Source organism: Bos grunniens, chromosome 2, assembly GCF_055505025.1.
Source record: "Bos grunniens cultivar Pamir isolate PY7600 chromosome 2, Bosgru_T2T1.0, whole genome shotgun sequence".
In the NCBI taxonomy this organism is placed as follows: domain Eukaryota; kingdom Metazoa; phylum Chordata; class Mammalia; order Artiodactyla; family Bovidae; genus Bos; species Bos grunniens.
The window spans coordinates 45338443-45360245 of record NC_141166.1 but is presented as its reverse complement, the minus strand read 5'-3'; the positions used below and the strand labels follow the sequence as shown (position 1 = coordinate 45360245).

The following is a 21803-nucleotide window of genomic DNA, read 5'->3' as shown; positions in this document are numbered from 1 at the left end:
ACTTACGTTTAAAGCATTATACACATTTTTACATTCAGTAATAGAGTTTCTTAATTAATATACTTACAAGTAATGATTTCCCTCCTGTCCTTTGCTAATGTGATGATTACTTGAGAACTCTGCTCAGATATTACTCTTTGAGTATGTTTGTTTTCACTGTGTGTGGTTTACTCACATGCCTTTAAATTTGCCTGTCCTCCAGCTCAGTAATTTGTTAGCGTACGATTTTACTGAAGTTTTAAAAACTGAAATGCCCTTGTGCACACACATTTTAAAAAAAATTAATTGGAAAAAAATACCTAAATAGCTTCATTTCATAGGCCTAATAAGGCAATGCTCTGTAATATTTACCAAATAAGTTTTTGGTCCCCATTGAAAGATTTATGTAGTCTGCAACAATAGAATTTGAATTATGTGTAGATTTTGATTAAAAGTATTTTTTATCTATTTTTACATCTTTGTGAAATTCATCTCCCATTAGCTGAATTATGGATCTACTTTAGTAAATAATATAATTGAATGCTTAGAATTCTGCATAATTAAAATATAATTTTATGTGAAATTTTCTATAATTTTATGTAGAAATTAAATAGATCAGTAGTTCTGAAGAGTTCTATTTCAACATCTATTTTTATCTAAAAGTAAAAAATGTTGGTTAATATGTATTTTTAAATCATGTATCAGTTTTATACATTATGCTGTTGTACAGAATCCATATTTGTAAATTAGATGTTAAACTGGAACTAGATGAATAGCAATGATGGTTTTGGAAATACGTCTGGAAATGAAAATGCAGAGCAAACATGCCAAAATGTCTTTGCTTGAGGCCTGTCTTTTATCTCTAATGAATGGACCCTAGAAAAGTAACCATTATAAAAGGGTAGCAGATAAAGCACCATTAAAAAGTAGATTGCTCTTGGGAAAGTAATTCCAACAAATCATATGGTTAGATAGAGAAATGTTATACTTTCAGAGGGGCATTAACCCACTGATTCAGTTAATTTTGATTAATAATTGTTATATGCCAAGAAGTGTGCTAAGTGGTAAAAAATTTAATGGTGGAAAAATGTGATTCTCACTTTCAAAGAGCTTATGCTGTTCTTTTTTTCTAAATTACTTTTTATCATTCTATTGATAAAGAATTTTTAAATTTCTTAGATCAAACTATTTAAAAATTACTTTCTTTTCATCAAAATGTTATTTTAATTTCTTATGATTGTGATTGTCATTAATAGTACTGTAATTAGGAGAAAAATCCTCAAAGCTATGTGTCTTATCGGCGAGATTAAGTATAATTTGAAATTATTTTAATGAAGTGAAATGTAGTTTTGTAAATACATAATGTAAGGGAGTCTTGTAATTTTGATATAACCGGCACATTTAATTAAAAAATTTATACATTGGTATTTGATCTTTCTCAACTAAAAGACAGTGTAGAAAAGCCTTTCTTTAATTATTATTAATTAAGAATCATTAAAATGTTAATGATTCTGCTAACCAAACCTATTTCTTTTACACTCTACAAAATCATTGTCTTATATATTAATTTCATTTTTTTCATACTTAATAACATTTATTCTTAATTTCTCTGGATTACTTTAAACAGATGCGCTCAGGTCAGCTTTCTCGAAAATTGTGGGGATCTAGCAAACGGCTCAGCCAGATCTCAGCTGGAGAAACTGAATATAATACTCAAGATTCCAAGTGATTGTTATTTCTACCTTCTGTCATGGATAACTGAAATTTGATTTATCACTTTGTCACTTTAACCACATCTCTCAACTATCTCAAATGCTTCAGGTCTGTTATCCCTGAAAATCATTCAGGATTTACCAAAATTTGGTATAAATTTGGCATATGTATAAATTTAGTCATAGATATTACTGTTATCCACTTAAAAATTTTCTGGTTAACATCATTGAATCTATCTTATTAACTAATTCTTAGTCTGTACTAAGATGAATTTGAGAAAAGACATTTGATTAGATTTAGTGGTTTATTCCTAAGGATAATTAGATCTTTTTTAAAAAATAAACTTCTAAAAATGAAGAAGTTAGATTCAACTCACTTATTATAAATAGCAAAAGTTGTATTTCTAATAAAAGAGTAGATAGAGATAATGGGACAGTTGAGAGATATGGCTTTTAATGCTTTCTTTAGTTAATCATTCTATTTACTGACCACCATATTTAAAAATACGATTTATTTATGGAACTTCTGATCAGAGGTAATATTTGAAAAGCATCCGTTGCATACTTGTATTTTTGAAACTGGTACATTGGCACATCCCACTACTACTTAGCATATTACTAATGAGAATTTATTGCAACATATTATCATCCTTAAATAATAAAGTTTGAGTAGGAATAAAAGAAACTAGAGATACATTTTACAGATATATTTCACTAGTAGTATAGTTAAGGAAAAATGCTAATTATGATTTTGACATTTGGGTCCTGTATAGCATTTGCAGCTCAATTTATATATGCAGAGTACAAAATTTCTTGGCTTTTTCTTTATTAAACACTGTGTTTTCCCTCAATAATTTTTGGAGTTAGAAATGATACCCAAATAATTATGTTTTTACTTATTTCATATGATTGATGAACTGAAAAGATATGCATAACTTAAACTAGTCATTTAGATATAGTAATTTTTAAAAATACACATTTCTGTTTCATGTTATGTATAATTTAGGATTACAATTAATTTTATTATACATAGCTAGATGTTACATTATGCTTTGCTATTCAAGATTTTAAAGTACTGATAGATTTATTTTAGAATTCAAAGAGATTGTTAAACCTTCTACTTTTGTAAGGTCATGTTTTGAGTAAGGTCAGAAAGCTTTTACAACTATTTGAGTGTCCTTAATCTGAGATTCCACGGGTTTGGTGAGGAAATTCTGTTTGTTAGCTGCTTTTTTTTTTTCCTAAGAGTGGGTGGTTGAGTGGCTTTCTAAACGGGGTCTGTGAAAAAAGAGGAGAAAAAGACTTTTTACAATGATACCTTTTAAAATAATAATATTTTTTTTATTCCACAAACTATAGAATTCCTTTTATCCAGTTGTCTTCTCAGTTGAATCTTTGAAGAATTTCCCCTTTGCAGTCCTCTCCTGTTGCCTGTTGCCCACAGTTGTCTACTACCCTTTTCTTTATAATCCTATGAGAGAGTAAAAAATACATGAGAAGTGAAGGATTCTATAATAGGGAAACTATTTGATAGATTTGATTGGCTTGTATAAGAACTAGCAAAAAGTTGTAGACGAATATTCTTTCCAGTCATTTAAAATCCTCTCTCTTATCAGTAAAAAACTTCTGTTTAGGTTAATCACACTGACATAAACTGATGCAGCATAAAGTAGAACATCCGTAAATGTGAAGGTTTCCTTTTTTGAGGACTTCAGTAATTTGTGGTAAAAATGCCTCAAAACAAGTCAGTAGAGATGATTATGATATATTAAGATTAATTTCTTCTATTAGTTTTTTCATTCTTATAAAATATTTCATTCTTATAAAATATTCATCAATATTTTCATTTTTCATCTTATAAAAGGTAGGTTACCCTCCAAAAGCTATTTTGTAGGTTTGAAGTCAAGAGAATCAAAATGATTTATTTTTGGTATTTTAAATGTTGAAGTTTTAAAAAAAATGTTTCTAAATCAAAACTTTGGAAATGTTTCTTTTGCCTATTTTAATCTAGGGATTTTGGTATAAGGATGCCTTTTTTATTTTTAAGGTTATTTAATACTGGTTTTGGAAGTTATTGGCTTTGGAAGTTACAGAAAAGTTTAACTTAGATTATTAGAGGGAAATTCCTAAATTTTTGGTACTTTGCTACTGTTTAGATGGAGTAACTAAAGAAGCAGGGTACATTTTATAGCACAAACATGAAGAAGCTTTGTTCACAGTAGATCTTCTATTTAGAACAATAGTAGATGTTCAGAGCACTAGAATTCATCCTTACATTTTCCAAAAAGTGAAAACCAAAATCTCAAAATTTTGAGAAAAGTGTTTGAGAATACTAGCAACAGTCTAGAAGAATGGAACTTAAAGTTTATTAAATAAGCAAATATAGTAGTAGCTTTGGCTGAATAGGGCTTCCCTGGTGGCTCAGCTGGTAAAGAATCTGCCTGCAATGCGTGAGACCCAGATTTGATTCCTGGGTTGGGAAGATCCCCTCGAGAAGGGAAAGGATACTTATTCCAGTATTCTGGCCTGGAGAATTCCATGGACTGTTCAGTCCATGGGGTCGCAAAGAGTCCGACATGACTGAGCGACTTTCACTTTTGGCTGAGCAGTTCCTCTTTTAAACAGTGTAGACCACTGAATTAAAAATTGCTAGGTAAAATCACTGAAAAGATATACTTTGAGGGATTCTGGTGTATTTAGATGTTATCCATACAAATTAGTTTTGTATTGTATATGGGAGAGATGAATAGGATCATTAGTGGAGTAACAGGTGGACATTTTAGACGATGAATATAATATCTCAACTTAGCTGTTGTATGAAATATGTTGTCTTTGAAGAACTTTTCTTCTGCTTTTGTTTCTTGACACAAATAAAATCTTTGCATCCTGATGATGCGGAGTGATTTATAGTAAGGGTCAAGTATTAAAACATATAATACAGGTACTACTCATTTAGAGAAAAAAGAAGCTTTGTAAGATTTTTTCAACTCCTCCCAAACAGTATTCTGTCATTACTTAGATAAAGTTGGAGAGAAGGGAAAAATAGAGCAGGGCATGAATGAGCTTGACCAGTTGTTTTAAAGTCTTTTTTTTTTTTCCCCCACCCCTTTCCCTGTTTTAAAGTCTTATAAGCCTGTGAAGCTCATGTCATTTATGAATCCATTTCTATTAATTTCCTTTAGTCACAGTGCTTTTTCAGGTCACATCCTTTTGTAGACGAGAAAATGTCAAGTATTTATTTGTCATTAACAAAGAACAACAGTGAGGCTTCCTTTTTTCTCTGTGTTAAGGTGTATAAAAATTATCCTTTAAGAACTAGTATTGAAAAGCACTTTTAACCTTCTGAAGGAGGAAACGTGCCCTCATAATTAATCAGAATTTAGATTTGAAAGTTGAATCTTAATCAAAGCTTAAATAGAAGTAGATAGAGGAAATTAACTTGAATACCCTATTTTTATTTAATGATGACACCATGACATGGCCTTTGCCTTTAAGTATATTAAGTATCTTGTTATTATTAAAAGAATCACTAATGGAAATCTCTTAATTGAATTTAAAGAGCTAACGTTCCTTTTATATATTTATTTTTATAAAGTGAATAGCATTGTCTTTATCACCTTTCCAATGAAAAGATGCAAGTACATGGACTATTTTAGATGTAAATATTACATAAATATTAAACAATATCATGTAACATGTAATATCATGTGTGGGTATATATATATGAAGGTTGGTCTCTTCAAATACATCATTAAATATGTCATCCATAAATAAATTCTTAAACCTGTCTTTAGGATATAGTTTTTGACTGAGTAAGAAATGAAATACATTCTTTTTTATTCCTAAATCTAATCTGTTGTTATCAGGCAGACTCAGCTTGTCCTAACTCCCATTTCTCTGATCAACTAAAACTGTCCTTTCCCAGTAAGTGACTAGTCTTAAACATTTTTATCACTCTAAGCAAATATTGTTCTCAGTATTCTTTTAGCTTTATTTATTTATCATGCATACATTTGATTTGCTTTTAAACTTGATCATCCAGAACATTGTTCTAGAGAGTTTTCCCATGTGAGAGTCCTTGTTGTCATCATTTCAGTATTATTGAAATGACAGTCATCATTTCAATATTATTAAAATATGGGCCACAGCTTTATTTAATTTGAATCTAGCATTTTTCAAGGCCATTGTTTCTTAACTGAGATTACAGGTAGACTTCTCTGTGAAGTTTTATAAATATACAGAAGTTTAGGCACTACTCTGGATATTTTGAACCTCTTTACTTGATATTCTTGGTATAAAAAAACTATGTCTCAGGGTTATTAAATCAAAATATTTTCTGCTATAGAAATTATATCCATTCATTTTTTATAAATCATATCTGGTATTCACAGGCTTATTTGAAATAGGTGTGATCATTATCCTTGAAGACATTTGTTTCTAAAATTTGCTTGGAATGGCTTTCTTATCTTTGTTTTGCATGCCACAGTAACAACTAAATTTCCTTTTCAGTTTGCATTATTCTTATCATAAACTCTCTTCAGACCTCTCATATTTGAAAATTGTGACTAATATCTGTCTCCAGAAAAGTGTTTGCTTGTATTAGTTCCTAGTGACTATCAGTGAATATTTTGCATATCTGAATTAGGTAATATTTTTAAGTGTTAATAAAATCATGAGTAACAAAATGCTAGATTTAAAACATTGATTTAGATCTCTTAAAGCTTTGAAGCTACTAATCAATAGTTTTCCTAATTAAAAGCATTGACTTAAATTCCCTAAGCACTTCTGAGGACTTTTGTAGGTGTAGCCTCTGTATGGAAGTACTTCTTAATTTTTCGTATGAAAAGTCCTAGTATTAAGAAAAAATAGAGCATTAACATTTAAGCCTGTATTGAGAACAATCAATTTTCTGCATTCAAAACATAGGGCCATCTTAGATTATAGAAATTATGATTTTCATCAGTATAAGAAAGTATGTAAAAGTGGCTATCTTACCAAGTACTTTTCTGATATATTGTAGTTAACTCATCAAATACATCTTCTTAGATTATCTCACTGACATTTGTCACATGTGGATGATTTTTAAAGACACTGTAGGATTTGGACCTATAAAGCTAATGGCTTTAGTGAAAAAAGGACAGAGATAAAGTTGTATTTACTTTTGTCTTAATGCCTTTAATCTTATGAATTGAAAATTCAAAGGAAAAGAACAAGTAGAAAGTCATTTGGTCAACATTTGTTTTCCTTGATTTAATTTTACTGTTTCCTTGGAAACTTATTTTGCAAATATTACCATAATAATAATACCACAATATTATCATTGAAAAGGTTACCAATTCTTTTTTTTTAAATTCCCATTCATTTTTCAAAGTTGACTGCTAGTGGACTCGGTATTTGTGTGTGTGTGTGTGTTCACTTAAAATGGCTGTCTCATTATTTAAAATTTATAACTATTTTTGAGTGTACAAACTGATTAGCTATTTATAATACTATTACAGTACAGCATTGTAATTTGAGAAAGAAAACAAGTTAGGATTTAGGTGGGATTGAAAAATAAAATTATATTTTATTGATTAAAATATAAACTTTTTAAAAAGTCTTATTCCAATGGACCTTTTAAAATTTATTTTTGTAATAATATATTGTACTTAATGTGTATAAAATTAGAGGCTTTCTGGTAGCCAGTATTCCAAATAAATAGTTAATATTCAAATGCTATTTTTGTTGTTCCTTATCTTAGAAACATTTTCCCATAATATCTAAGCAATGTGTTTTAATATTTACTGGACTCAATCTACAGATTCAACAAATATTCCTCTTGCATTTTGGAGGAAAAAAAGCTTATCTATGATAACATATTTTTCTCTTTAGAATACTAAAATTATATTAATCAATAAACAATTTAGAGAGTAGTTCTGGTAAGACAATGTCAGGTGTCAGACTTAATTGAAAAAATTTCAGCCCCTTAGTTTCTTATATAGCTATTAAAGGGAATAATTTTATTCCTTTGGGATTTCAACTTTTTCATGGATAATTTTCAAAATATTTAATTACAATAGTTTCTACATTTCTTCCAAAATTATTACATATTTCAGTACATCTTACTGTTAAAGATCTTTTATACTTTTTATTTTTTTTTCCTATTGTACTTTTTACTGGTCTCTCCAATTCTTAAATACCATCACCAAAAAGTTTTTGTGGCTACTGTTTTACAGTTAGCTTTACAGAAAACCATATGGCTGGTTTGTTCTCTTCAGAAATTCCTAGTGGGTATTGCTTTCCTTTCCCCAACTGTTTGCTTTTATATGGATTTGTAGCAAAAATATGAGCAAACAATAATCATCTAACCAGTCATTTTCTGTCTGGTTCATTGTTATAGAAGTGAATTACATTAAGATTGAAAAATACTGAACACATATGATTTGCTTCTTACGTCAATCTTTCTGGGACCCAGATTAAATAGGAGTATTTCAGTGTTATCATAGAGGTGACAGTGATTTGAATGTGTGTGTGTGTGTATGTGTGTGTGTGTGTATATATATATATATATATATATACATGCACATAGTCAATTCAGAGGAGGATAGCTAAAAATTCAGAATTACTTGTTTAAAAAAGTACTTGCAAATTGTGCTGCTACTTAAATATTTAAGGAATTCAAAAAGTTATGTATTTATCATAAAGTGTTCCTTCTCATTTGTTCTACTGGAATTGACCATTAAAAAGAGAATATTAAGCCTTATTTATATCTGATTATTGACTGCAAACTGTGACTCAATGAATACTTGTATGCCAAAAAAAAAAAAAAGGTTTTAAAGTTGAGATAGTTTTAGACTTAATAAAGATGTGTAAATAATTTTGATTAGTATTCTCATTATAATGAAGTTACTGTTAATTTGGTGCAATACGTTCTTCCCTTTCTCATCCTTTTAAAATTAAATATATAAGATGTATGTTTTGTTTTGTTACATTGAATGTTTTAAAATTTTTCAGTGTGTGTATATGAGCTAGTTTGATTGTTTCTGTATAGCATGATTGAAGATAATTGAAAAATTTGCACATTTTTTAGTCATTTGGAAATTTGTAGTCTAACGGTTTTTAAGAATATGCATTTATTTTGTAAATAATAAATTAGCTTTGTATATGAAAATGAGTTTGAATCAAATAAAAAAGTAATGTTACTTTCTTCAGCTCATTTGTAATTCTCAATTTATATAGTCTGATTAGAACTTAACATTAGCTAAGCTATTTGAACTTAGCAAATTATAGACCTAAATGCAAAACCCGTAACTATCAACTTACAGATGAACCTAAAAGAATGCATTTCACACTCTTATGTCACAACTGAAGAATTTGAGTTTTGGAAAGCTGAATCTTTTATAATGGGCTGCAAACAAACCTTCCTGACCTTTGCCCTGGAGGGAAACATACTGATGAGTAAGCAAACCTGCCTTCTATTCCAGAAGGGGACTCTCTGCCTTCTAAGGTTGTTTGCTATACAGACGTCCTTTAAAAGACATGTCCAGAACAGAATGGCAGTTTATACCTTGCTCTTAACAGACTGTTTCCCAACACTACCTATCATCCGCTAAGTCTTGTCAGACCACCATGTCTTAAGGACCATAGGGAAGAGGGAAGCTACCTGAGCAAGGATCCCAGATCTCCAAAGTCTCCACCACTGTTGCACCAGTGCCCCTTCCTCAGCTAACACATTGGTTTACAAATCATCTTGTATGAGTAGATAAGAGGAGAAAAAAGACCAAAGTGCATTTACAGAGGGGATGGCTCAGTATGTGAGTAAAGACAAAAATGGATAGCAGGTGAGTTGAAGCCTTACTTACGGGTGGTCTTGAAAAACAGTGGCAAGGGAAAACCATCTTGGTGGGCAGATCTTTAGTGGTACACCATGTCATTTACTTTGGGTGGAAAGAGAAGGGGCCTAAGGTTAGACTATAGATAGGAATCATGGGCCATGATGAAAGACCTAGCCAGCTGATGAGAGGCATAAATGGAAAAAGATTTTTAAGACTGGGGACATGAAGGTGTCAGATACAAGTGTGTACATGGACATATGGGATTAGGAAAGAAGCATGAAAATCTTTGAGTCGAATATTAGCACTCATCGGGAGCATCCACCATGAAAGAGGCATTAAGCAATCAAGTGGATCAAACAAGCAATTCAGGTCATGTCAGGTGGCCCCTGCATTGGCCACTCTAGGGCCGGTACAATGGGGAATTACATGAACAAAGTGGCCACAATGGCAGAAATGGAGACTATCCATGGGCTTAATAGGATGAACCCTCCACTTCTCAAGGCTGACCTAGCTGTTGCCACCAATGAATGTCCAGATTACTAACAATGAAGATAAATGCTTAGTGCCCAAGCATTCCTCATTCCTCAATGGGCCACATGCTGGCAAGTTATGTATTTTGGGCCCCTTCCATTCTGGAAGGGCTAGAAGCTCATTCTTATAGGAATAGATATGTATTTTATGTACACGGTTTGCCTTTTATGTCTGCAGGGCCTTAGCCAGCACTATTACCTTAAGGACAGCGGAGTATTAATCCATTGGCAGTGAATTCCACATAACATGACCTTAGATCATAGGACCCACTTTACAGGAAATAAATGCTGGAGGGAGCCCATGACAACAGGATCACTTGTCCATTACCCACAAGCTGCATGCTGATAAAGCATCAGAATAGCTAGCTGATGTGAGGGGTAATTGACCCGGATAATTAGGGAGAGGGATAGCCGACACTACATAATGGAATATGTAATAGTGTAGAACCCAGGCGATCTCCTTGGGCACTACTTTGTACTTCTTTGCCCAAATGTGTCTGTAGATAGAGAAACCATAGTCTGAGAAGTACATGATCACCAGGGACTCGGGCAGTTCAGAATCATTCATTCATTCTTCCAGGCTGACTAAGCAAGCCTCAAGACTTGGTGAGTAGAGATTCTAGTATGGATAGAGGAGAAAGAAGACTGTAAGTATCAATTGTGGCCCTCGGAAAAACCACAGAGGCTAATTTCCAAGTTTTTTCTCAGGAAGAGAGTAAGGTGGGTACATAGAAAAAAGGCCCAGTAAAGCCCAATTATCGTTGTAATTCTCATCCCAAACTCCCCACTAGGTTGGTTTAGGAGTTATGGGGGCTGCATCATAATTCCACTTCCTCTGCCCAATCCAGGTTTCATCCTTCGCATGTATTAATCCCCACTAAATATCCAGCATTTTAAACGCCATCTCAGACTGCTGTTACAATATGCAAGTACTCCTGCCACTCAACCTGTAGGCACTTTATCACTATGCCAGACTCCTAAATAATTTTTGAGATTTCTCTTTGACTTTCTGGCATGTATTTTTTTTTAAGGCATCTAGGAATTTCTACTTTATGCTCACCAGGTCTCAATAGTATGTCATCAGACATACTACGGACAGACAAGATATTGTGTGGAATACCATTACAAACAAGTTAGAGGTATATGTGCTCACATTACAGAGGAGAAATGACAATGTCCAGGTGTATTACACTGAAGGTGTAATACTCTCTCTTCCAGTTAAAGGCAAACTGTATCTGATTACCCTTATTCATTAGAATTGAGAAAAAATATTTGCACCCACCAAATAGGCAAATTTGATGATGATAATTACCATGTGGATCAGAGTCCCAACAGGAAACAGATGGCATGCTGAAATTAAAAGAGTTCAAGAATGGAAACTTACGAAGATGTGGGAAGGGTTTAAGGAAACCACAGGGTTTCAGTGCCCCAAGACTAGCAACAGTGGTGAGCTGTCATTAACCCCAAGCCTGAAGTGAGTTCTAGCTCCTAGAAAGGGTATCTGTGTGGGGGCCTTATGACAGAAGCTGCACTCAACAGTGAGTCCACAGCATGAAAACCAGGAGAATGAATATCCAGACTTTCCTTTCATCCTAAGCTACTATTTCCTGTTGGCCAATCTAATCAGAAGTCTCCTTTTATACGGACAGTACTACCTATAAAACAGAGCAAGAGAGGCCCCTGCCCTGGGCCCCATGCTCGAGAGAAACCCACATATCACAAATCCATAAAAATGGTCAAATTTTTATGCCCACATGGGCAAATCAGTATTTGGCATTCAGTCAGGATTTAGTGGTTAATCAGGATTTTGTGGTCAACTGAACTTTTAATATCCACCCTCATAGCTAACACTGCTCAGGCTCTAGGGAAATACTTCATATCTCATGTTCTATATCTTTTAAATAAAATGGGACTGCATCTAAGTGCTGTAAGGGTTTGTAGGTTACGCTTTAAAGTTGGAGGAGACTATAACAGTGCAAACAGTATTTGAGCAAGTCGATAAAAATAGATAAATTAGCAATCTTTGTTCTCAGAATAAACACAATAGATTTTTGCCTAATTAAAAAACATTGAAAAGTGAAAGTGAAATCGCTCAGTCGTGTCCGACTCTTTGCGACCCCATGGACTGTAGCCTACCAGGCTCCCCTGTCCATGGGATTTTCCAGGCAATAGTACTGGAGTGGATTGCCATTTCCTTCTCCAGGGGATCTTCCCAAGCCAGGGATTGAACCCAGGCCTCCCGCATTGTAGACAGACGCTTTACTGTCTGAGCCACCAGGGAAAAACATTAGGGTTCCATTAATGGACTGGAAGCACTTGACAATTATTGTGGCAAACATGGTGGTTGCAACTGTCAGCTTAGGAACAGTTTTCCATATTAAATTCCTTTTAAAATAATATATATGTAGGTCTAGATATGATGTTGGAGAAGGCAATGGCACCCCACTCCAGTACTCTTGCCTGGAAAATTCCATGGACGGAGGAGCCTGGTGGGCTGCAGTCCATGGGGTCGCGAAGAGTCGGACACGACTGAACGACTTCACTTTCACTTTTCCCTTTCATGCATTGGAGAAGGAAATGGCAACCCACTCCAGTGTTCTTGCCTGGAGAATCCCAGGGACGGGGGAGCCTGGTGGGCCGCTGTCAATGGGGTCGCACAGAGTCGGACATGACTGAAGCGACTTAGCAGCAGCAGCAGATACGATGTAAAGTGTGATACCAATTCTTTACACTACCCTACAGATTTAGTTGTTGCTTTAAGAGATGGTGAGGGCTGCCCTGGTGCCTCAGAGGTTAAAGTGTCTGCCCGCAATGCGGGAGACCTGGGTTCGATCCCTGGGTCGGGAAGATTCTCTGGAGAAGGAAATGGCAACCCACTCCAGTATTCTTGCCTGGAGAATCCCATGGATGGAGGAGGCTGGTGGGCTACAGTCAATGGGGTTGCAAAGAGTCGGACAAGACTGAGCGACTTCAATTTCACTTTAAGAGACGGTGAGAATCAAAAATGATACAGTTGTTACCATAAATTTAAACTGTTTTACAATATTTGCTGTAATAACAATGGTACCATATGTAACAACTCCATTACAGTTGAACACCATAGATAAAAGTCAGTTCATTTCTGAAGCTAAATATTAACTATAAATTTTTATTGATAATTCCAGTTTCTACTGCCTGGAATTTTGCTAACAGAGCGAAATTTCTTCAGTTTGAAAGTATTAAAACTATCCCATATATTAATTATATGACTATATTAATTATATGACTATAATTATATAATTATAATATATAATTATATAATTATATAAATTATATAATTTATAATTATATAAACCTGAAAAGATTGTTTTAAAATAGTCTATCAAAAAAAATCTTTTCAAGGACCACAATGACTGGGAACAGGATAATTTGGCATTTCTGCCAACAGAAGACAAATGATGTCAAAATCTTGATCATAAAAATATAGAGATCATGCTGAAATAAAGGGAAGACACATATTTCATGAAGTAAATACATAATAATTGTGAATTATGTGTCCATATATTTGATTAAAAAATCACTAGACTGTGGTAGAACATCCAGACGTGCAACAACAATGATTAACTTGAGCTATTTTTATTTTGATATATGTATTTTAAACCCACTTGGAAAACACTTGGTTAGGACGATAATTTCTAACGTTTTCTAGAAGGCGGGGTCCCTCTTTCTTCAGCAACTCGGTCCGGGAGTCGTGGGCGTGTTCGGAGTCGAATCCGCCGGAATCCCGCCTCGGGTCTCGCTGTTTCTCGCCGCCGGACCGCAGGGGTGACCACGGCACGCCCCCAGCGACCCAGGCCACGCCCACAGCGGCCCAGGCCACGCCCGGGCGACCTATTCGCTCGCAAGTCCCGCGGGCGCCCCGGCCCACCCCTCTGTCCCTCGGGTGCCGCCAGGCTGGGACGCTGCAGCGGAGCGCGGAACTGAGACGTGGTTCCCGGGCGGAGGCACCATGTTGGACTTCGCGATCTTCGCTGTTACCTTCCTGCTGGCGTTGGTGGGAGCGGTGCTCTACCTCTACCCGGTAACCTCCGACCCGGCCCTCACGGGCTCTGGCCGCCGCCCGCATCCACGTCGCGCAGCCCGCAGCGGGCGCAGGGAACGGGCCCGGGGGAGGGCTCCAGCTCCCGCTCCCGCCCTGCCCCGCTCCCGGAGCACGTGACCCCTAGCGGGCGCGCGCGGCTGGCGCTGAAGACTGAGCGGGGCAGGAGGCTTGACCACCCTCGGACGCCGAGAGCAGCACGGACGGAGGCTCGGTGGAGCGGGCGCGGCCGCAGGGGCCTGAGGGCTGGTTCGTGGGTCCGGCCTCCCTGTCCTCGCCGCGCCGCTGTGCAGGGCGGGTCCGAAGTGCTTCGGTGGCTTTCGAGCAGTAACTGTGCCCACCCCACTTCCATTTTCTAGCGTGTCTGAGAGGAAACTCCAGGCTGCTCGTCGCCTTTATCCATTCCCAAGGATTTTCCCCCAGTGTTTCTTTTGTCGCCTGCTTTCCCGTCTGTCTTTCGACTTTGATTCCTGAAATCTAAAGTCCTTAAGGTCCGGACCGGGTTTTGTTCGTCTTGGGCCTCACATGCTAAAGGGGTTGTGGAAGGAGCATACAGCCAAGTGCTGTATCTCTAAATCTCCTCCTGACCTTTCCTTCTCTGCTTACCTTCTTCAGCCTCAAAAGATGCTTCTGAAAACAAAGAAACTAATGGATGAGGAATCATCTACAAAGCAAGGTGGTTTTGTAGAAAAAGTTGTAAAGCAACAGAATAATGGCAAACACATCACTGATATTGACAGAACACCTTAAATATTCTTGCTGGTAAATGAATTTGATTGGAATGTTAGAACTACCCAATCTGGAACTTTCAGTGTGTCTTTATTTTCTGAGAAATAGCCTTCTAGGTCAGGAGAGTGAGGGAAAGGAGATTTCCAGGCAACTCACTTGAAATTCATGAAAATAAAATAAGACTAGGCAGCATGCTGTGTTTTTCCTCAGCTGTTTTCCTTCAACTATGTGGCATCAGGGCAGTTGACAGAATGTTGGATTTAATTAGGGTTCGTGTTTTGCTAGGTACTTTTGAGAAAAGGAAACAGGGCAAGAGACTGATTAAAAGGGACAATGGAATCTGAGCTGGATGGCTGGAAAATGAGTATAGGAGTAAGTGGATTAACAGTCTGTTTGGGGTAAAAATAGTTTTTGGAGTCAAGATATTAAAAATAGAAGGAGAAATAGGAGGTGCTTGGAGATTTGGAAGCTTGATGTTAAAACTCCAGGAATGGTAAAGTTACTGATAATGTCAAGGCCCAGTGCAACCATAGGAATGAACGGCTGAGATCAGGTGGGGTTTTGAGTTGGGGACAGATGGATCAGGAAAGAAGACAAACTTCTGTAGGAATAAAAAGTCTAGGGGATGAAGGAAGACCTGGGGATGGTAGTCTTGGGCTTAGTGTGGTGTCTAATGTATGTAAGGGAAAATGTCATAATAACAATCTGGATGGTCTCAAGGAAGATGATAGTGGTGAGGCTGTGATTATCAGAGAGATTAAAATTTTGCTGGGTTCTGCAAGGGGCATGCCAGGTGTGGGGATTGATCTCATTATTTTAGCTGTTTCAGAGTTGTGAATGTAGTGAAGCACAGGGGAGTGTTTTGCCTGGTATTTTGGGGCTCACTCTTCATTTCTCATGTTGAAACATGGAATCTGGTGTGGGAGCCATTTATCCAGAGCACACAGAGTTCTGAGGCTCTCTGCATGCCTGCTGTTGGAGCTGTAGACCTGTGATTAGGGCGGAGAGGAGCAGTTGTACTTAGTATTTGCATAGAGGTTCTTTACTTGTGCCTGTCAGTAGTTTGGGGCAAATATCTCAGCATTTCTGTCATAATGTTTTTCAGTGAGCTTGTTCAAATATTCAAAGACATCAGTTTAGTTTAGTCACTTGGTCACGTGCAACTCTTTCTGACCCCATGCACTGCAGCATACGAGGCTTCCCTGTCCATCACTAACTCCCGGAACTTACTCAAACTTATGTCCATTGCATCAGTGATGCCATCCAACCATCTCGTCTTCTGTCGTCCCCTTCTCCTCCTACCTTCAATCTTTCCCAGCATCAGGGTCTTTTCAAATGAGTCACTTCTTTGCATCAGGTGGCCAAAGGATTGGAGTTTTAGCTTCAACATCAGTCCTTCCAATGAATATTCAGGACTGATTTCCTTTAGGATGGACTGGTTGGATCTCCTTGCAGTCCAAGGGACTCTCAAGAGTCTTCTCCAACACCACAGTTCAAAAGCATCAATTTTTCGGTGCTCAGCTTTCTTTATCGTCCAAGTCTCACATCCATACATGACTACTGGAAAAATCATAGCTTTGACTAGATGGACCTTTGTTGGTAAAGTAATGTCTCTGCTTGTATTTATTTTTATGGGAAAAAAATTCAGAATTGATATTCTCTTTTCCTTTGTTTTATACCCTGTTTCCTGGGTGCTACATGAGTCTCTCTCTGTTTCTGTTTAAATTCTTTTATTTGCTGCAGTGCATCACTTTCCATAATTTCTTGAGGGAGTGTGCATGAAAATTTTTTCAAAATCTTGCTTTTTTGAAAATCTTATCTTTTCTAGCTTCACACTTGAATGATAGCTTGGCATGGTATAAAATTGTAGGTTGGGAAAAAAAAATTGTAGGTTGGAAACAGTTTTCGCTTAAGATTATTGGGGATGCCACCCACCAACCTGTTGTTCCTGAATCTGGAATCTTAAGGTATCTTTCCAGAAGGATGGCAGTTACAAGAATGATGTCTAATGGATCTGTATACTGACTTTTTGCTTATTGTTAAAGTCTTGCATCTTACTCTGCCTTTGTGGTTACAAGTACAAATATGATTGCTTCCTATGGGAAGCAAAGGAGGATCCTGCAAAGGAAGATTCCTTTGCAGACCCCAGAGGAGGCCTCTCAAGGTCAACTAATCACTGCTCCAACAACTAACACTTCCAAGAAAACTGGTCAGATTATTCATCCACTGTTGCTTCCTCTCCCATTCTCTTTATCCTTATTTTGTCCTTTTTTATTTCTTCACTTTCATTTTGTGGGATTTCAGGAATAGATCACTGATGAGTGTTGTCAGTCTACCATATTTGAAGAGAAGTCAGGAACCTCGCTTCAGTCATTAATAACTTCAACCTAGAAAATAACAAGTAGGGTCTTTTTTGTTGTTGTTGTTTTTAGTATCACTGACTTTTATTATGGAGTTCCTTCCATTCTTTCCCCCACTTTTTATACATTAAACTTGACGAGTTTCCATTGTTGATGAGACTGTAGGACAAAATCTTACATTGTAGGTTTCGTTGTCATCAGTTAAAATGCAAGTTACACATACTATTGTCTAGATAGTATTCTTGTAGTATGTAGTAGAAACTGTAAAACTCCTTTGTTAGTACTGTTGAACTTAGTGTATCTCTTGGCATACATAATCCAAAGGAGGAAAAAGTAAAGTTTTACGGTGATTTTCATGGCACTACCTGTAATAATGAGAAAACGAAAGAAATAGCCTAGATGTTTTACAACCTATGGTAGGAACATGATTATACAATTCTGAATATGTAATGGAAGACAGTTTAAACTTTAAATGTTCAAATAAATATTTATTTATATAATGTTAACCACTCCAGTACTCTTGCCTGGAAAATCCCATGGACGGAGGAGCCTGATAGGCTGCAGTCCATGGGGTCGCTAAGAGTCAGACACGACTGAGCGACTTCACTTTGACTTTTCACTTTTATGCATTGGAGAAGGAACTGGCAACCCACTCCAGTATTCTTGCCTAGAGAATCCCAGGGACGGGGGAGCCTGGTGGGCTGCCATCTCTGGGGTCGCACAGAGTCGGACACGACTGAAGCGACTTAGCAGCAGCAGGGGGAGAAAGGGGCAGAATGCCAAACTATGATTAATAACTACTTAAAATATTAGACAAAATTCAGAATTGATTCTAAAGTTGAATATTTTAGATTATTTTTTCTATAGATATTTAGCTAATTTAAAAATTATAAGAAGTCTTATTTTAAAAGTGATATGCTTGTTTTAAAATAAAAATGCTCACCTCTAAATACAGTAACCATAAACCCAGTACAAAATTGTAAAAAAATTAAAATTCCCCCCAACTTTTTTATAGTTCATTCTTCAGAGGTTGTCACTTTAACAATTTGCTATAAATTATTTTGTTATTTATTTGTATACCAGGTGGTCTCTCTGACTGTATGACTCTGATAATGATAACTACATTAAACCAAAAGATAAATGTGTGTGTGAGCTTACTTGTGCAATCATGGAGACCCCGACTCTTTGTGACCCTGTGACTGTAGCCTGCCAGTCCCCTCTGTCCATGGAATTTTCCAGGCAAGAATACTGGAGTGGTTTGCTACTCCCTACTCTAGGGGGTCTTCCCAACCCAGGGATCAAACCTGAGTCTCCTGTGTCTCCTGGGTTGGCAGGTGGATTCCTTGAAAGTGAAAGTCACTCAGTCGTGTCCGACTCTTTGCAACCTCATGGACTAAACAGTCCATGGAATTCTCCAGGCCAAAATACTGGAGTGGGTAGTCTTTCCCTTCTCCAGGGGATCTTCCCAACCCAGGGATTGAACCCAGGTCTTCTGCATTGTAGGCGGATTCTTTACCAGCTGAGCCACGAGGGAAGCCCGGCGGATTCCTTACGACTACACTAACCTGGGAAGCCCTAAAAGATGAATATCACTTTGTATTTTGACAAATTCTTTGACTTGAAAGAGGAGAACTATTTTAGGAATGACACTATTATAATTATGACATTAAATTTTTTGAAAGCCGAGCCAGACGAGACCACTTATAGTCTCAGAACAAAGAAAAATGTACTTAGTTTTATATATTAATTGATATATAATGGATGTTAAATTTTTCAGACACCTTAGTTTAATTGACAGAGGGGAGGAATATTAGGATAATTCTTTTCAGTACAAAGAATCCAGTTTTTTTATTTTAATATAGAAATAATCTCTGAAATTCAACCAAATTGAATAACCATCATTTAAAGTCCTGCACATGTCTTGGCAAAACACATGTGACTTATGGGATATATGATCATTCATTATACTAAATTATTTAAATTTTTTTCTCTAAGGCTTCCAGACAAGCTGCAGGAATTCCAGGCATTACTCCAACAGAAGAAAAGTGAGTTGGTTTTTTGGCTTTTTTAAATCAGGTAAAGTCAGCTCTTAATTTTTGGATAAAAACTAAACCATATCTTTAGATTGCTCAGTTTATTTAGTCCCTTTGTTTTCTTTAAAGTTGTATTTGGGCATACCACCTAAACTTTGTTAATAAATGAAAGGAAGCCTGTATAAATCAAAGCCTTTAATTTCTTTCACTTCCCCTAGCCAGAGAGTGTTGAAAATAGAAAGATAGGATTAAGATGGAATAAGAAAAAATTGCCATAGCTGATTTAAATTCGCCTGTGATTTAATAGCCAGTGGTGGCATCCATTGCTGTCTCAGAATGAGGTGCTGCAAAATTGGATCGTTTTTCCAGTGTCTAAGTCAGATGCTCCTTGTGCAGCTTTGTTGATGTGAAGTGTTATGAATTCTCAAAATATCAGACAAATGCATATCTAAATGTGGCTACTGAAAGTGAGAAGTCAAATATAATAGAGTTTTGGATTTTGCAGTAATTTGATTTTTATCTTTGTTTTCATCTGTTCACACAGTTAATTCAGATTCAACTAGTATTTTTGTTTTTCTGCTTCTTCCATATTAAATTATTTTGTCAAATATTGCTGATTTTTCAGAGATGGTAATCTTCCAGATATTGTGAACAGTGGAAGTTTGCACGAGTTCCTGGTTAATCTGCACGAGAGATACGGGCCTGTGGTCTCTTTCTGGTTTGGCAGGCGCCTTGTGGTTAGTTTGGGCACTGTTGATGTACTAAAGCAGCATATCAACCCCAATAAGACACGTAAGCCTGATTTTCTTTCTAATTAGCTGATCCTTATCTTTTAAGAATAGATGTCTGTAAATGAAGGTCCATACACTGCTCTTAGGAATAGCTAACATTTATTAAATACTTTGTATTATATGTCAGACATTGTGCTGAATCTTTATGTTAATCACCTCACTTCACTTAAGACAGTATTTTTAAATGATCGTGTTCTTCCTTCAATTTATAGACAGATGTGAAAAAAATCCCAGTGCAAATGCCAATAGGATTTTTTTTTTTGAACCTGAAAAAATAGTTCAAGGGTACATCTGAAAGAGTAAAGGTATAAGAGCATTCGGGCTTCCCAGGTGGCTCAGTGGTAAAGAATCCACCTGCTAATTTAGGAGATGTGGGTTTGATTCCTGGATGAGGAAGATTCCCTGGAGTAGAAAATGGCAACCCACTCCAGTATTCTTGCCTGGGACATGAAGCTAGGCTGTCTGGGTTGAGTCTGTGCTCTTAATCACTAAGTTTCCACAATGTGGAAGGCTGTTTCTGTTAGAAAATACAAAGATGAGTAAAACCAGACATGGCCTCTGCTCCTGTGGAATTTATAGTCCAGTGGTGGTGAGTTGGGAGCTTGTAAATGGTATTTGAATGATTAGAAGAGTAAACTGAGAGATGTACTCTGAAAGAAGGGACTGTAGTTCTTTGTAAAATCTGACAGATTTTTCTGTCTTTCACTGGTAAAAAAAATGTTAACAGCTGTTAAAAACAAAACAAAAACCTCAAATATTTAACAGTGAGTATCTCTTGTGTGGTGAGATTTAGATGAATTTATTTTCTTAGTATCTTACTGTGTTGTTTTAATTGTTTAAAATGACAGTGTATTTGTGTGTGTGTGAAAACAGTATAGTCATTGAAGAAACACATAAAAGTGAGTAAAGGAGAAAAGAAAAGGTTTTGGACTCAGCTAAATAGTTTTAACTGTAATACTCGACAATTACACATACAACATCAATTTTGTCTTAAAATTGGTGGAGTGAGTTCTTTTACAAAGATACATGCTGTCATGCAGTAGAAAATTTATTTGAGTATTAATGGTTTACTGTGGAATTCCCAATTTACCAGATTGTTTTGTTGGCAATTTTTATTGTCTCTTGAACTGTTCACATTTAGAAAAGACAAGGGAGTTATGGAAAAAAAGTTCCTGGCCTCTCTGCTATAGTCCCATACCTTTCTGATCTTTGTTCTTTTGCTGGAGGTTTTTTTTTTTTTTTTGAGTGATTACTCTGACTTAGAAATGTTTACTCATGTCTGTTTCAGTGGACCCTTTTGAAACCATGCTGAAGTCATTATTAAGGTATCAGTCTGATAGTGGGAACGTGAGCGAAAACCACATGAGGAAAAAATTGTACGAAAATGGTGTGACTAATTGTCTGCGGAGTAATTTTGCTCTCCTTATAAAGGTAAACTAGTTTGACCTGGATTTCTGTTTTACAGATAATAGTATGTGGCTCTTCCTTGATTTATAATGGGGTTATGTCCTGATAAACCCATCGTGAACTAAAAAAATATCATAAGGTGAAAATGTATTTAAATACACTTAACCTGCCGGACATCATAACTTAGTAGCCTAGCCTGCTTTGTATGCACTCAGAACACGTATGCTAGCCTGTAGTTGGGCAAAATCATCTAAAACTAAGCCTTGTTTTATAATAGAGTGTTGAATAGCTCATGTAGTTTATTGAATACTGTACAGAAAGTGAAAACCAGATGGTTGTCTGGGGACAGAATGTTTGTATGCTTAAGGGC

The 21803-nt window shown here is 36.2% G+C and overlaps 2 protein-coding genes across 11 annotated transcripts in view; both read left to right on the top strand.

Annotated features, from left to right (window-relative positions):
• The window catches only part of NBEAL1 (neurobeachin like 1), a 164493-nt gene extending 155612 nt beyond the window's left edge, over nucleotides 1-8881 (top strand). For all 6 annotated transcript variants that reach the window (XM_086345219.1, XM_086345186.1, XM_086345194.1 and 3 more), the window contains one exon: nucleotides 1607-8881. In XM_086345219.1, the coding sequence (XP_086201345.1) occupies nucleotides 1607-1708 (102 nt within the window). In that variant the 3' untranslated portion in view covers nucleotides 1709-8881. The remainder of the gene's footprint in view (nucleotides 1-1606) is intronic.
• A 5067-nt stretch (nucleotides 8882-13948) lies between these two features.
• Nucleotides 13949-21803, top strand: part of CYP20A1 (cytochrome P450 family 20 subfamily A member 1) — a 43954-nt gene continuing 36099 nt past the window's right edge. Inside the window, exons 1-5 of one of the 5 annotated variants that reach the window (XM_086345107.1) lie at nucleotides 13949-14095; nucleotides 14729-14789; nucleotides 19198-19247; nucleotides 19861-20027; nucleotides 21315-21457. In XM_086345107.1, the coding sequence (XP_086201233.1) occupies nucleotides 14766-14789; nucleotides 19198-19247; nucleotides 19861-20027; nucleotides 21315-21457 (384 nt within the window). In that variant the 5' untranslated portion in view covers nucleotides 13949-14095; nucleotides 14729-14765. Of the gene's footprint in view, nucleotides 14605-14728; nucleotides 14876-19197; nucleotides 19248-19860; nucleotides 20028-21314; nucleotides 21458-21803 lie in introns of all 5 variants that reach the window. The other 4 variants (XM_086345115.1, XM_086345101.1, XM_086345094.1 and 1 more) reach the window with 4 other exon arrangements.